The sequence below is a fragment of the Arachis duranensis genome, chromosome 10, assembly GCF_000817695.3.
Source record: "Arachis duranensis cultivar V14167 chromosome 10, aradu.V14167.gnm2.J7QH, whole genome shotgun sequence".
In the NCBI taxonomy this organism is placed as follows: Eukaryota; Viridiplantae; Streptophyta; class Magnoliopsida; order Fabales; family Fabaceae; genus Arachis; species Arachis duranensis.
Genome location: NC_029781.3, coordinates 92,332,216 through 92,343,859, shown reverse-complemented (window position 1 = coordinate 92,343,859; position 11,644 = coordinate 92,332,216). Strand labels below are relative to the sequence as shown.

The 11,644-nt window shown below is 35.9% G+C and overlaps 3 protein-coding genes across 6 annotated transcripts in view; 1 reads left to right on the top strand and 2 right to left on the bottom strand.

The window, feature by feature from the left end:
* Positions 1–1,201: 1,201 nt before the first annotated feature.
* LOC107470842 (probable ribose-5-phosphate isomerase 2) lies at positions 1,202–3,138 on the bottom strand. The gene is made up of 3 exons (XM_052255693.1): positions 3,001–3,138; positions 1,986–2,036; positions 1,202–1,918 (listed from the first exon to the last, which is right to left on the bottom strand). The coding sequence occupies exons 1-3, from the start codon at positions 3,136–3,138 to the stop codon at positions 1,202–1,204; spliced, it is 906 nt and encodes a 301-aa protein (XP_052111653.1).
* Positions 3,139–3,603: 465 nt separating this feature from the next.
* LOC107470841 (L-arabinokinase-like) lies at positions 3,604–8,513 on the top strand. Its single transcript, XM_052255010.1, has 16 exons — positions 3,604–3,630; positions 3,836–3,969; positions 4,092–4,199; positions 4,898–4,981; positions 5,072–5,148; positions 5,512–5,578; positions 5,853–5,910; positions 6,010–6,077; positions 6,172–6,234; positions 6,582–6,635; positions 6,732–6,834; positions 6,909–7,018; positions 7,103–7,222; positions 7,862–7,918; positions 8,006–8,142; positions 8,249–8,513. The coding sequence occupies exons 2-15, from the start codon at positions 3,844–3,846 to the stop codon at positions 8,129–8,131; spliced, it is 1,221 nt and encodes a 406-aa protein (XP_052110970.1). The 5' UTR covers positions 3,604–3,630; positions 3,836–3,843; the 3' UTR covers positions 8,132–8,142; positions 8,249–8,513.
* Positions 8,514–9,065: 552 nt separating this feature from the next.
* Positions 9,066–11,644, bottom strand: part of LOC107470967 (uncharacterized) — a 5,968-nt gene continuing 3,389 nt past the window's right edge. For 2 of the 4 annotated variants that reach the window (XM_052255013.1, XM_052255011.1), the window contains exons 2-4: positions 10,653–10,754; positions 10,258–10,525; positions 9,066–9,428 (exon numbers count right to left, since the gene is read on the bottom strand). In XM_052255013.1, the coding sequence (XP_052110973.1) occupies positions 9,289–9,428; positions 10,258–10,525; positions 10,653–10,736 (492 nt within the window). In that variant the 5' untranslated portion in view covers positions 10,737–10,754 and the 3' untranslated portion in view covers positions 9,066–9,288. Of the gene's footprint in view, positions 9,429–10,257; positions 10,526–10,652; positions 10,755–11,273; positions 11,431–11,644 lie in introns of those variants that run through there. The other 2 variants (XM_052255012.1, XM_016090401.3) reach the window with 2 other exon arrangements.

Here is an 11,644-nt window from a genome sequence, read left to right as displayed (position 1 = left end):
ATTATGGGAAACTTAGATGTCCATAGAAGTGACGTGGGCTTGGTTTTGTAGGAAATTCTCTCGGAACAATACAACAATCAAACGGGAGTGTTCCTGTGATTTAGCAACTTTCGATGGAATTTTTTTGCTAGGTGGTACAGGTAACCAATACGAGGTTAGGATTTAGCTCCATTTTTTAAGTTGATAGAGTAAATTACTCAAATTGTGCATCCTGTCATCTACTCTATAAATGAAACTTACCTTTGTTATATAATGGTTGGAAATGAAGAAATTATTAATTTTGTGTTCAAATTTTATGATTTTGTTGCTGACTCCTAAAAGTTGGGTTTCTTTTTCTAATCTGCTTAACTTCATAACAATTTGGATTTTTTAATAAAATAGAAAGTCGGGTTTCTTTTTCTAATCTGCTTAACTTCATAACAATTTGGAATTTTTAATAAAATAGAAGGAAGAATGTTTGGTGGCAACAGGCACACTGGCATCATTCATGTTATTACAAGATTTTCCAATATAAATAAATTTTCTTATTTTTAGAGTATTCTCAAAAGCAAAGCAAGATTATGTCTTTAGATTCTATGTGATTTATCTAGGATCAAGTGTTGCTAAATTTGCAAGTACAGCAAATTTTGCACCATTCTGAGTATTCAAAAAAGTATATCCTAAATGAGCTGTTAAAAGGATTCTCTGTCTTCCCCCTTCCGCCCCCTCCTCTCATTCCCACCCCCCTCTTCTTTTTAAGATTCTATTCTTTGTATTAGCAGTTCCAAGGCACAGATAGTAAGGTTTTTTGTGGAAATTGTATTGTGACACAAGATATAAAATTCAAAGACAAAAGATAAATAAACATTAGCTTGAATTATATATACCATATATGGAAAACTGATGAAAGGAATGAAAAAGTTATCGATAATTTAATGAAAAAGATACAATATCAGCTCAATAACAAGTTGTGTACAAAACACAAGAGCCATTACATGAACTGAATATCCAAATTCCCAATAAGTCTATAAAATTCTCTTATACTTGCTTGCTCAAACGAGGTCAAAAATAACAAAATTGGCGGAGAAATTAAGATACTTTCTCCAGCAATTGCAACTACACCAGATATCGTATGTTAGAAGCGACGAATTAAACTACCTCCCTGATTATTCCAATTTTACCTACATTATTGTTCATGTCATTTAATGGTGTTTGAATTAAGCTAATACTTATTCTTGACATTTAGGCCAAGTTCACCTGCAACAATAACAGTGGTAGCCATATCAATGAACATTCCATGCTCTACAACACCGGCGATTTGCAAAATGGAATCGCTGGCAGCCTTCAAATCCCCAATACTCTGCTTGAAATACAAATCAATGATATAGTTGCCATTATCAGTGACATAAGGCTCAGCCTTTTCGCCCAAAGTTCTGAGCTTTGCAACGCAACCAGATTCCTGAAAGAGATTCTGAAGCCTAGAAGCAGTGAACTTCCAACAAAATTGAATAACTTTGACGGGCATAGCCAAACCGCTACCACCAGTATAGTTAACGAGCTTGGACTCATCGACGATTACAACGAACTTCTTGCAAGCACCTTCAACCATCTTCTCCCTCAAGAGGGAGCCACCGCGGCCCTTGACGAGGTTAAGGTAAGGATCAACCTCGTCGGCGCCGTCAATGGCGAGATCAACGACGGGGTGAGAGTTCAGATCTGACAAGGGGATCCCGAGAGAGAGGGCTTGCTCGTGCGTCTTCTTGGAAGTGGGGATTCCGTCGATGTCCTTGAGCTTGCCCTGACGGAGAAGCTCGCCGATTCGGTCGACGACGTGTTTGGCAGTGGAGCCGGGTCCGAGGCCGAGAACCATACCGGATTCGACGTACTCGACGACTTTGTAGGCGGCGATTTTCTTCAGATGGTCTTCGTCTTCGATAAACTGAACAAAACTTGAACAATAAACTCATAACCCTAAACTGAACAATAAATCAGCAAGACCAAATTACCAACAATAAACTGAATAGATAGTAAACTGCAATACCAACAATAACCCTAAACTGAACAATAACCAGCAAATCTAACAATGCATCAGTAAAGATTACTTGAAAAGATGGCTCGGGCTCCATATGCACTTCAATCGGTGGCTGGGTGGGAGATTGGGAGGGGCTGTCTTGATCGTGGGTGACCCTAAATCCAGAACCTAGAAATGCTGCTGGTGGAGGCGGCGAGGTCGGAGGTCCTGTGTTGATCGTCGCCGGTCGGTGCTGTCTGCTGTGTTGCCCTGTGGCTTTTGGGTCAGTGGGTGACTGGGTGGTGGCGAGCCAGGTGAGGTGCTGTGTTGAGCTGGGTCTTCGTCTTCATGGTGCATCGGCGGTGGGGGATCTGCTCTGTTCGGCGGTGGGATTTGGAGGAAGGCTTCGAGACTCAAGGAGGTGGGTGGCTCAGGTTGGCTCCGTGGCTGGGTGAGTGGGTGCGCAGGCCGCAGAGGACGAGATATGGTGGCTCAGGCTGGCTCCGATCTGGGATTTGGGGGTTAGGTTTCCATGGGGGATTTGGGGAGGGATGGAGTCGCGCAGCAGTAAGGTAACACACGCTAAGACTAGTTTTAGGGGGGGTTGGGGTTGGTAGTTTTTAATTTTTAGGGTTTTTGAATTCCAAGACCCAAGATGTTTATTTGTTGGTAGTTTTTAACTCTTATTTGTTGTAGTGAAGATAGTCTTTAACACCAAGTGGAAACTGGAGAGAGTTGGGGCTGTGGGAGAGAACAGCGTATGGTGCTGTAGGAGTTTTGGAGTTTGAACAAAGTGGAGATGGAAGAGAGTTGGACTGGAAATAGAGAGTAGATGGCGCAGCAAACAACACAGTGAGTAGGGAAGACTGAATAATAGGGTTAGGATTTTTTAATTGGTGAAATTACTAAAAAACCCTACGTTAGAAATAAAGTAAGGTTATTTAAGAAATTTCAAACATTCGGGGAATTATCGGAGATAGGGCGGGGATTCCCGCTCGGGTCCCCGAGACAGGCGCGGGGGAATTTTGCTCCTCATCCCCATCCCCAGGAGGAAAATTCCCCACCATCGAAGCCCCACTCGGAGCGGTCCCCGCGGAGATCCCCACCTCCTGAAAAATTTTGACACCCCTAATGACAGCAGCGGTCATAGTTGATTATATTGTTAAAAAGAACTTTAGAGTTTAAAACTTCTACAAAATATATAAATAAAACCCCCACAAAATAATTATAAATGAAAGGGTTGAGAGCAAAAATTTTTCCGTTTTGAACCGTCATATTATTCGTAATAATAGACAATAATCGAATTAGATGTTTACTCTTAATTCTACTACATATAAAATAAAAGTTTGTTTTATTGTAAAATTTGAAATTGTTATTACTAGATAATAAGATATTAAAATATTGATCATATTTGACAAATAGTATTAATTTCTTCTCTTAATAGTTAATATTAAATTTTTTAACACGGAATAAGTAAAATGACTAAAATCGCATTTACTCCAAATTTTTTATTGAATTCCAAGACCCAAGATGTTTATACCTATTTTTGTTGAAAATAAATAAATAAATAAATGAACTTCGCCCGATACTGGTAAGTTGATTCATATTTGATAACTCGTATGAAAGCTTATTCCCTTTTGGTAATTGCTAATGGCCAATGACAATGTTGCATCTTGATCTGGTCACTTACAATATAATTCTAGGGTTTATTGGTTATAATACCTATGAATTCTTAATCAATGAATCAAAACATTAGATCCTTACTACATTGTTCATTTTCAGTACTATTTTTCATTATTATTATTTATAGTGCATGTAACATTGCAATTATTCATAATATGGTAGCGATTAAAATGGGGATGAAGCAGCAGGAAGAGTATGATGGCGATGGTGCTGCTGCTGTTTCTTCCACACAGAAAATGGTGTTTGCTTACTATGTCACTGGTCATGGATTTGGCCACGCAACTCGTGTTGCGGAGGTAACCTCTCATTTCTCATCTTCATTGTCATTGTCATTGTCATTCATGATTCATTATTTGGATATTGCATTGCACTTAAGTTTGAATTGCAATTTCAATTTCAATTGCATGTATACATGTAGGTGGTGAGGCATCTAATCCTTGCTGGTCATGATGTTCATGTGGTCACTGCTGCTCCTGAATTTGTTTTCACCAACGAAGTGCATTCTCCTCGCTTATTCTTTCGCAAGGTGAGTTTAATTCATTTTAGCTTGATTCAGACTTAGTTTGATAGTTGGATCCACTTCAAAATGGGGTTGTTCATGATCTAGATTAGTTGGACTGTATATGGATATGTTTGTTATATGGAATGAAATGAATGCTAGGATCATAGCCTGTATAGGTGTTTATTTTTGTGAACAGAAAAAAAAAAGCACATGCTTTACTACGTGTAATGATAATTGTACTCACCTTGAATTAAACATTGGGTTGACACACACCTTCACCACCATTGGATTGGATGTTGTCTGACTTCAAATCATGGTAACGGTTTTGTGAACTGGCTTAGTATTTGATGCAAAATGAGTACATCAATCATTATTCATTCAGTAAAAGGAGTAAAAGAATTACTATAGTTAGTCCATGCTATTTTAATTTGTTGTGCGTTGAAGGAGATTTATCATTTTCTAGAGTTGTATTCTCGGATCTGGACATTCATCTTATTCAAAAGCACATAATTCTTACAAATTAGAGATACATTTATCCATTTTTTTTCAAGGGGGTTTTGGAGTGTGGAGCTGTTCAATCAGATGCTTTGACAGTCGATCCCCTTGCCACTTTGAAGAGGGTAAAGAAACATAACTTCTTAGTTCAGTTAGTTGATTAGTTATAGTAAAGATGATCAATGCTTGAACTTTAAATTGTTCTTCTTTGTATTTGGTTATATTAGTATACTGAGGAAACAGTGAAGCCCCGTGCTAGTATCTTGGCGAAAGAAACAGAGTGGCTGAAATTCATCAATGCTGACTTAGTGGTAAATAAATTATTCTCATGCCAGCCATTTTTGTATGAAGAGAATACACTGTATCTGGTGGACCCTTCTAAAGCTGATATGAAAATGCAGGTATCTGATGTCGTCTCCACTGTATGTCGTGTTGCAGCTGATGTTGGTATACCCTCTGTTTGTGTGGCCAATTTCAGGTAATCTTCCTCCCCTTTTGTGACTGGTGCCACACTAAAAGAAAATGTAGGAAATAAAATTATTGTCTCAAAATGTCTATGTCCTTTCATCTTAGTATTAAGATCTCTCTTCATCGTGTATTCTTTCGAAAACCTGATTGGTATAAATTCTTTTTGGCTCCATCGCATCACTAAGTTGCTTGTTCACTTTCTAATTCACTGCCTAAATTAAATAGTCTTTACTAGTAATAAAAAATTTAATCGTAAATGATGCAATTAGAAACTACTTCGTTTCAGCACTTGAGAGTTGAGATAAATCGGATTGCTTATTTTTCATAAGCTGCATCAATAATTATTGCTCATTCGATATCGTTGTGATTTCAGTTGGGACATCATCTATCTGGATTATGTCATGGCTGCTGGACCTGATTCTCGTTCGATAGTTTTGCAGGTATCAGCAATATTCTATATAGAAAGTTATCTTTCTGTGCTGCCGTTTGAGAGAAATTTTAGGTTTCTGATTGTGTATCTTAAAAAATTTGATGCTAGTTTGGGATTTAATATATGCATATAGTTTCTGAATCTGATCCGATATTTATGGTGCATACTAAATGACTTTATGAAGCCCCACAGAAAAAGATAAAAGTCCAGCCAAGTAAAATCCTTTCAACTTTTATTATTTTTTAACAAAGATAAAAGATGCAGTTGCATATTTATCGATGCAGATAGCTGAAGACTATTCTAATTGTAATTTCCTTATCCGCCTTCCAGGATATTGCCCAAGTATGTTAGTTCTTATAAAATTTCACAACAATTTCGTAAAATTATTTAAATAGCTGTCTAAATCTTGTCTTTTTAACAGTATTTGTTGCATATTTGCAGTGCCCGCTTTTCGCAATGTTATTGATGTGCCTCTTGTTGTGAGGAGGCTGTATAAATCCACAGAAGAGGTACTGCAACAGTACAACATGAACCTTTACGGAGATTTTCCATACGATGGTTTCGTTCCTAATCTATGACCATGTAATTTTCATTGTTGAAAAGGTGAGGGAAGAACTAGGGATAGCAGACAATGTGAAACTAGTCATTCTCAACTTTGGTGGCCAGGTTATTCCTTAAATTCCATTTTTAGGTACTAGAATTATATATATATTTATCTGGTTATAAAATAGTTTACTTTGAAGCAATTTGTTTCTGTAAGTGTTCAAGCCTCCAATTCACTTCATCTGAACCTTCAATTAAATACTGATTTGAATTATGAACACAGTTTACAGTTTTCTTGCTAATTGTTTGTTGGATCAATCTTCGTTTTACGAGTTTGTTACTTCATCATGACCTTATATTTTTAAGTGTTTCCTGTATTTGGACCATTGGCCTCAGTATAAGCAGAGCCACTACCGTCATCAGACATTCTGAATTCTTCCTGACTATATACTGTCTATCCTTGTCTCCAGCCATCAGAATTGAAACTGAAGGAGGAGTTTTTGCCTTCTGGTTGGTTGTGCCTGGTACTCATCAATGATTCTTCTTTATATATGTTTGATTAAAATTGTTCCTCGATTAGTATACAATTCTTAATTGGTTGTGTTGCTTTTACGATCCAGGTTTGTGGTGCTTCTGACACTCAAGACCTTCCTGCAAACTTCAAAAAACTTCCCAAAAATGTTTATACACCTGATATTATTGCAGCATCTGACTGCGTGATCGGTTAGTATGAAATTTCCCTTGGTTTGGAGCTGGACAAAAAAATAATATGCTAATAGCACCTTTGAATATTTTAGGAAAACTTGGATATGGCAGTGTGAGTGAAGCCCTGGCATACAAGTGTCCTTTTGTCTTTGTACATAGAGAATATTTCAATGAAGAACCTTTTCTAAGAAAAATGCTCGAAGTGCTCACTGTCTCTATCTCTCTCAAATTTCATTCTCAGTGTTTTCTTGATCTCTTTTTAATTGTCTTTTATTTTCTCCCTTAGCATTATCAAGGTGGCATTGAAATGAGTAGGAATGCTTTACTCTCTGGTCATTGGAAACCTTATCTTGAACGGGCAATGAGTTTGAAGCCATGCTATGAAGAAAGCATCAATGGTGGGGAGGTACCCTTTAATTCTTGAATGAATTGACTCCTATTTCTGCACAAGTAAATATCATCATGTAATGTCATATTTGACTTTGAGCTTTATTTGTTTAACGGTTGATTTTCTTGTAACTCTTGCAAGAGTGTCCCCTAGTCTATATAGTAGACAGGGGATGTCAATAAAATATAAATATAAATTAAAATTAGCTTTTGGATTTGTCTGTATCAAATTTTGTATCTCCAAATATTTTGAATGTGAATTCCATGTGATTAATATGCCATAGCAAATAGGTTTTTAGAAAGGGCAATCTTTGAAAGCTTGAAATATTTTTTTAAAAATATCTTTATTTTATCATTGGTGGACCAAGAACAAGGTTTGTTTACCTTACCATTGAATCTGCGACTAGTAGTAATTTTACCTTTTGGGATGAGTTCTCTTCCTCTAGTTTTAGTTTGCCTTGGAGAACGCTTAAGAGCTTAATCTTTAACCGGATTTAATTGTCTATTAATCACACTACCTTGCATTCATTTTTCTTCTTATGAACATGATTTTAGGTTTGTTCTTTTTTTCCATACTGATTCTGACATGTAAGTGCTTATGTATTTCCAAAGTTTGATTTTTATTTTTATTTTTCAAATAAACATTTTAAAAATACAGGTGGCAGCCCAGATCTTGCAGGAGATTGCTTTGGGAAAATATCATGCTTCAGTCAATGTAAAATGGATTCTAACACCTATTAATAGCAGTTTGTTTTTGTCAAAATTTTCTTATTCATTTGTATATTGACTTGATAATATGTAGCATAGCGAGGCAAAAAGATTGTGTGATGCCGCAGTTCCAGATGATCAACGACGAAGAGCCATTGGTCAAGATGATATTTTGATCCCAGAATGGTATGCAAATGCTGGAAAACAACTTGGTTGCTAATCATCATATTTGTAAGTATTAATCCATGTTTACAACATACGGGTAATCATATTCAAATTCATGTTTATAATTTTGTTGTATGGTTCCTAATACATAAGTAATTTGTTTGTGCTTAAGGTTCTTCATGGAAATGTTGAAGGTTTTCCAAGATACCTCTTTGCTTTGAGAAACAAACAATGCTGGCGATTAAGGTTATGCTGCTCTTCAACTATAAGGACATGATCATGTCATATGAAAGTAATCACGTTTATAAATTTATTTGTAATTGATAAAAAAAGTTCAAAATATTCCTAAAGAAAATGAAGTGCATGGCCTATAAAATATATATTTGGGATACATCTTAAGCATAATATGTAACCCCTTATTTTCACATTTGGGAACTCACTTTAACCTTATTCTAAAATTTGATGATTCTCAACAAAATGTTATTCTTTTACTTTCATCTCGTTCTCATTCAGAAGTAGACACCAAGAAATAGCAATTATCCGGCCAGGTTAACAACATACATATTATAATTAATTAACGCAATATATAGTTATAATAATAATAATAATAATTACTGACAATTATGGACTATGGTGATATATAAATAATTAATAGCTTATATTATTCTCTGTCGTATCACTGACAATTATAGGGAATTTAGTAACTACAGATTTGTAGTTATTAATCAACAATCATACAGAGTTTATCTATCAAACTAAGGCTTATCCATTCACTGAGTAATGACATAAGTACACTGCGCCTTCAAAAAGAATACCCTTAGAAGAATCCCAGAAAGAAAAACTAATTAAATTGCAAAACCTTTAATTACACTGCCATTCAATTTCAACCAAAAATCAATATTAATCCATTGAATCTTTGACTAGAACTTCACTAATATCCATTTAATTACGGGAACCTTTGACAACCCAGGTTTTAAATACCAGAAATCTGTGGCAAAATCTCCATTACATTGAATGAAGTAACCAAGAGGTAAACTTGAGGATTTAAAATAAGCATTTGGTTTATAATTACAAGAGATAAGATTAGATAAGCATAAGCCACCCAGATACCCTAAGAAGATTTCTTCTAGAACACATAGCCATTTTGTAACTAATTGATATAAGAAAAACTTGGTCGCCACACAGTCGTAAGCTCAGGCATCTTTACTTTAACTAGTCGTTTAAGGTTACAAGAGATCTAACCACGCCTGGTCCTATCTTATCAGCAAGGGCACCTGTCTCTGAAATAAGTAATGATTTTTCCTTCACTATGCTCTGTAGCTTCTTTGCCTCAAAGTCAAGTCGAGGTTGATCTGTAATTACAAGCTCAATACGAGGGATACACCAATTTACAGTTAATATATATCAGTTCTATGCTTGAGGGAACTGAGTCATAGATACGATTTAAATTCTGAACTCAGGAATAACAGTGATCATTAATGAACAGGAATAGATATAATCAGTCTCATCAGAAATTCAGAATTACAAGTTGATGCGTAAAGGCCATAAATCTTTAATATGTTCTAATCATGTGTAGGATTATGCGTGCCAAAATGAAAAAACAAGGAACGTATGTCAAAAATTCCAAACTAGTTCCAGGTAAAAAGGGTACAGTTACATTTGTCTTCAGCATTGCAGGATTTGCAATAACATGAAAAAATTGTTGCCATAATGAATTCAAACCATTAGACTGTAACATAGGTAATTTCAATAAAGATGAATTTTCGCATGCAACTAAAACAAACAGATAAATACAACAAAGACACATGCTTGATAATTCAAATATCAAATTGATAATTCAGTCTAGACTCCAAACAAATGCATGAAATATGGCTTGTATTTCCATCCAGCATTAATATATTAAAGCATATAACAAGGAAATCAATCATCTGTCATAAATATTTATTTTCCTAAAATGCACTCAATCTAAGATTTGTTACCGAACTTTACTGTCAAATAACCACGACATACAAATGATAACTAAGCAAGACTTTTGCACAAGCACATTGGGAGAAAAGAAAAATGGAAAGGTTTTTTATTTTGTGGCACTACTAACAGAGGCATGCATTTATGGTATTTTGATTCATTGTCCCTATATTTTACTTCTTTAGAGGGTAGGGTGGGATGGAATGACCAATTAACCTGTTTCCAAGATAGTGTGGGCAGCATGGAATGGGATGCTGGCAAACATATCAGTTCCTGGAAACATCATCCACGTCTTCTCGAATGAATCATGGTTACCACAGGTGTTACACACTTCTTGCACCAAGGGTCTTGACCTCGACCCTTCGACTCCCTTCATCATCGATTCAAAAGGAGTCGGAACACTAGTCTTGGTTGTCCGAGCCCTCTTCCTTAATGCAGTCAGTGCTTCTCTATTCCCATTTCTCAATTTATCATTCTCAACCATCTGCATTTTTTACCCAAATAGGACAGACAGTTAAGTACCGACTTAATTCCACAGAAAAGCCATTTAAAGGGTCTGATGAGGGTATGGTAATGAATTGATGATTGAGATTCCTCAATGAAGTTGTTACCTGATGCCGGGCCAAAAGAAGAAGCTCGGCTTCCAGTTCCACTTCTGTTAATTTTTGTTGGAATTGTTTCATGGTAGGATCCATATTCCAAGAAAGAAACTCCTGCGAGTTGCAAATAAAAAACATATTTTCAAGCTAATGAAATAATGATGGACACCAATTTCAGAAGAGTTATGAGATTCGGTTGACAATCAAGAAGTTACACTAACAATTTTTGATAATCTTAAAAAAAAAAACTGATAGCTGATATATAAACACACAATTTTTATGGAAATCAGAATTTTATTAACTCATTCATATAAAAAACACAAATAATAGAATTTCTAAAAAACATAAATTGCAGTTAAAAATGGAACATTCATGAACAAACTATTGCAGCAATTTCAGCATTAAAACAGTTGCCAATTACAACAATTGCATCCAAAACAAATTGCGAGTAAACAAAACATAAATCGATACAAGAAGCGAAAAAATAAGTGTTCGATATTGGGTACTTTGGCAAGAAGTGAGAGCAAATTGGAGAGCAAGGTCACCTATACTAATCAAAAATCACTAAAATAGGGACTGGCAACGAATTGAGGACATAAATTAACAAAACCGAACTTCGGATCCATGGTTTACCTACAGGAATGCGGATACGACGACAGTGACGAGCACGGAGGCAGCAGCGACGGTGGAGAGTGAAGCCGATGTGAGATATTGAGACTCAGAGAGCAAGCTAGACTTTGTAATTTACTATGAGTTTGGCAAATTACATATAGTTTAGCAAAAAAAAAAACCACTGCGAGGCCAATAAGCCCCAATTACATCATCAAAAACTAACTGCTTAAGAGAGAGGCGGGTTTGACTAAAAAAAGAGAGGAGGCGAATTCCAGTAATGTATATTAATATCCAAATCCATGATTGATCCGCTCAAAATATTAGATCATTGGGTTATTAATTCAATTGTTGAATCACTGATTGAATCTATAGATCTAATTTAATTAAATAAT

Excerpts from the sequence above, each read along its gene's own strand:
- LOC107470842 (XM_052255693.1), bottom strand. The coding sequence starts at position 3,138 with ATGACCGCTGCTGTCATTAGGGGTGTCAAAATTTTTCAGGAGGTGGGG. Across the intron at positions 2,037-3,000 it reads AGCAAAATTCCCCCGCGCCT|TTTAGGGTTATTGTTGGTAT; the intron begins GTCTCGGGGACC and ends GTTATTGTTCAG. Across the intron at positions 1,919-1,985 it reads ATCTATTCAGTTTATTGTTG|TTTATCGAAGACGAAGACCA; the intron begins GTAATTTGGTCT and ends AGTTTTGTTCAG.
- LOC107470841 (XM_052255010.1), top strand. The coding sequence starts at position 3,844 with ATGGGGATGAAGCAGCAGGAAGAGTATGATGGCGATGGTGCTGCTGCT. Across the intron at positions 3,970-4,091 it reads ACGCAACTCGTGTTGCGGAG|GTGGTGAGGCATCTAATCCT; the intron begins GTAACCTCTCAT and ends GTATACATGTAG. Across the intron at positions 7,223-7,861 it reads AAAGCATCAATGGTGGGGAG|GTGGCAGCCCAGATCTTGCA; the intron begins GTACCCTTTAAT and ends TTAAAAATACAG.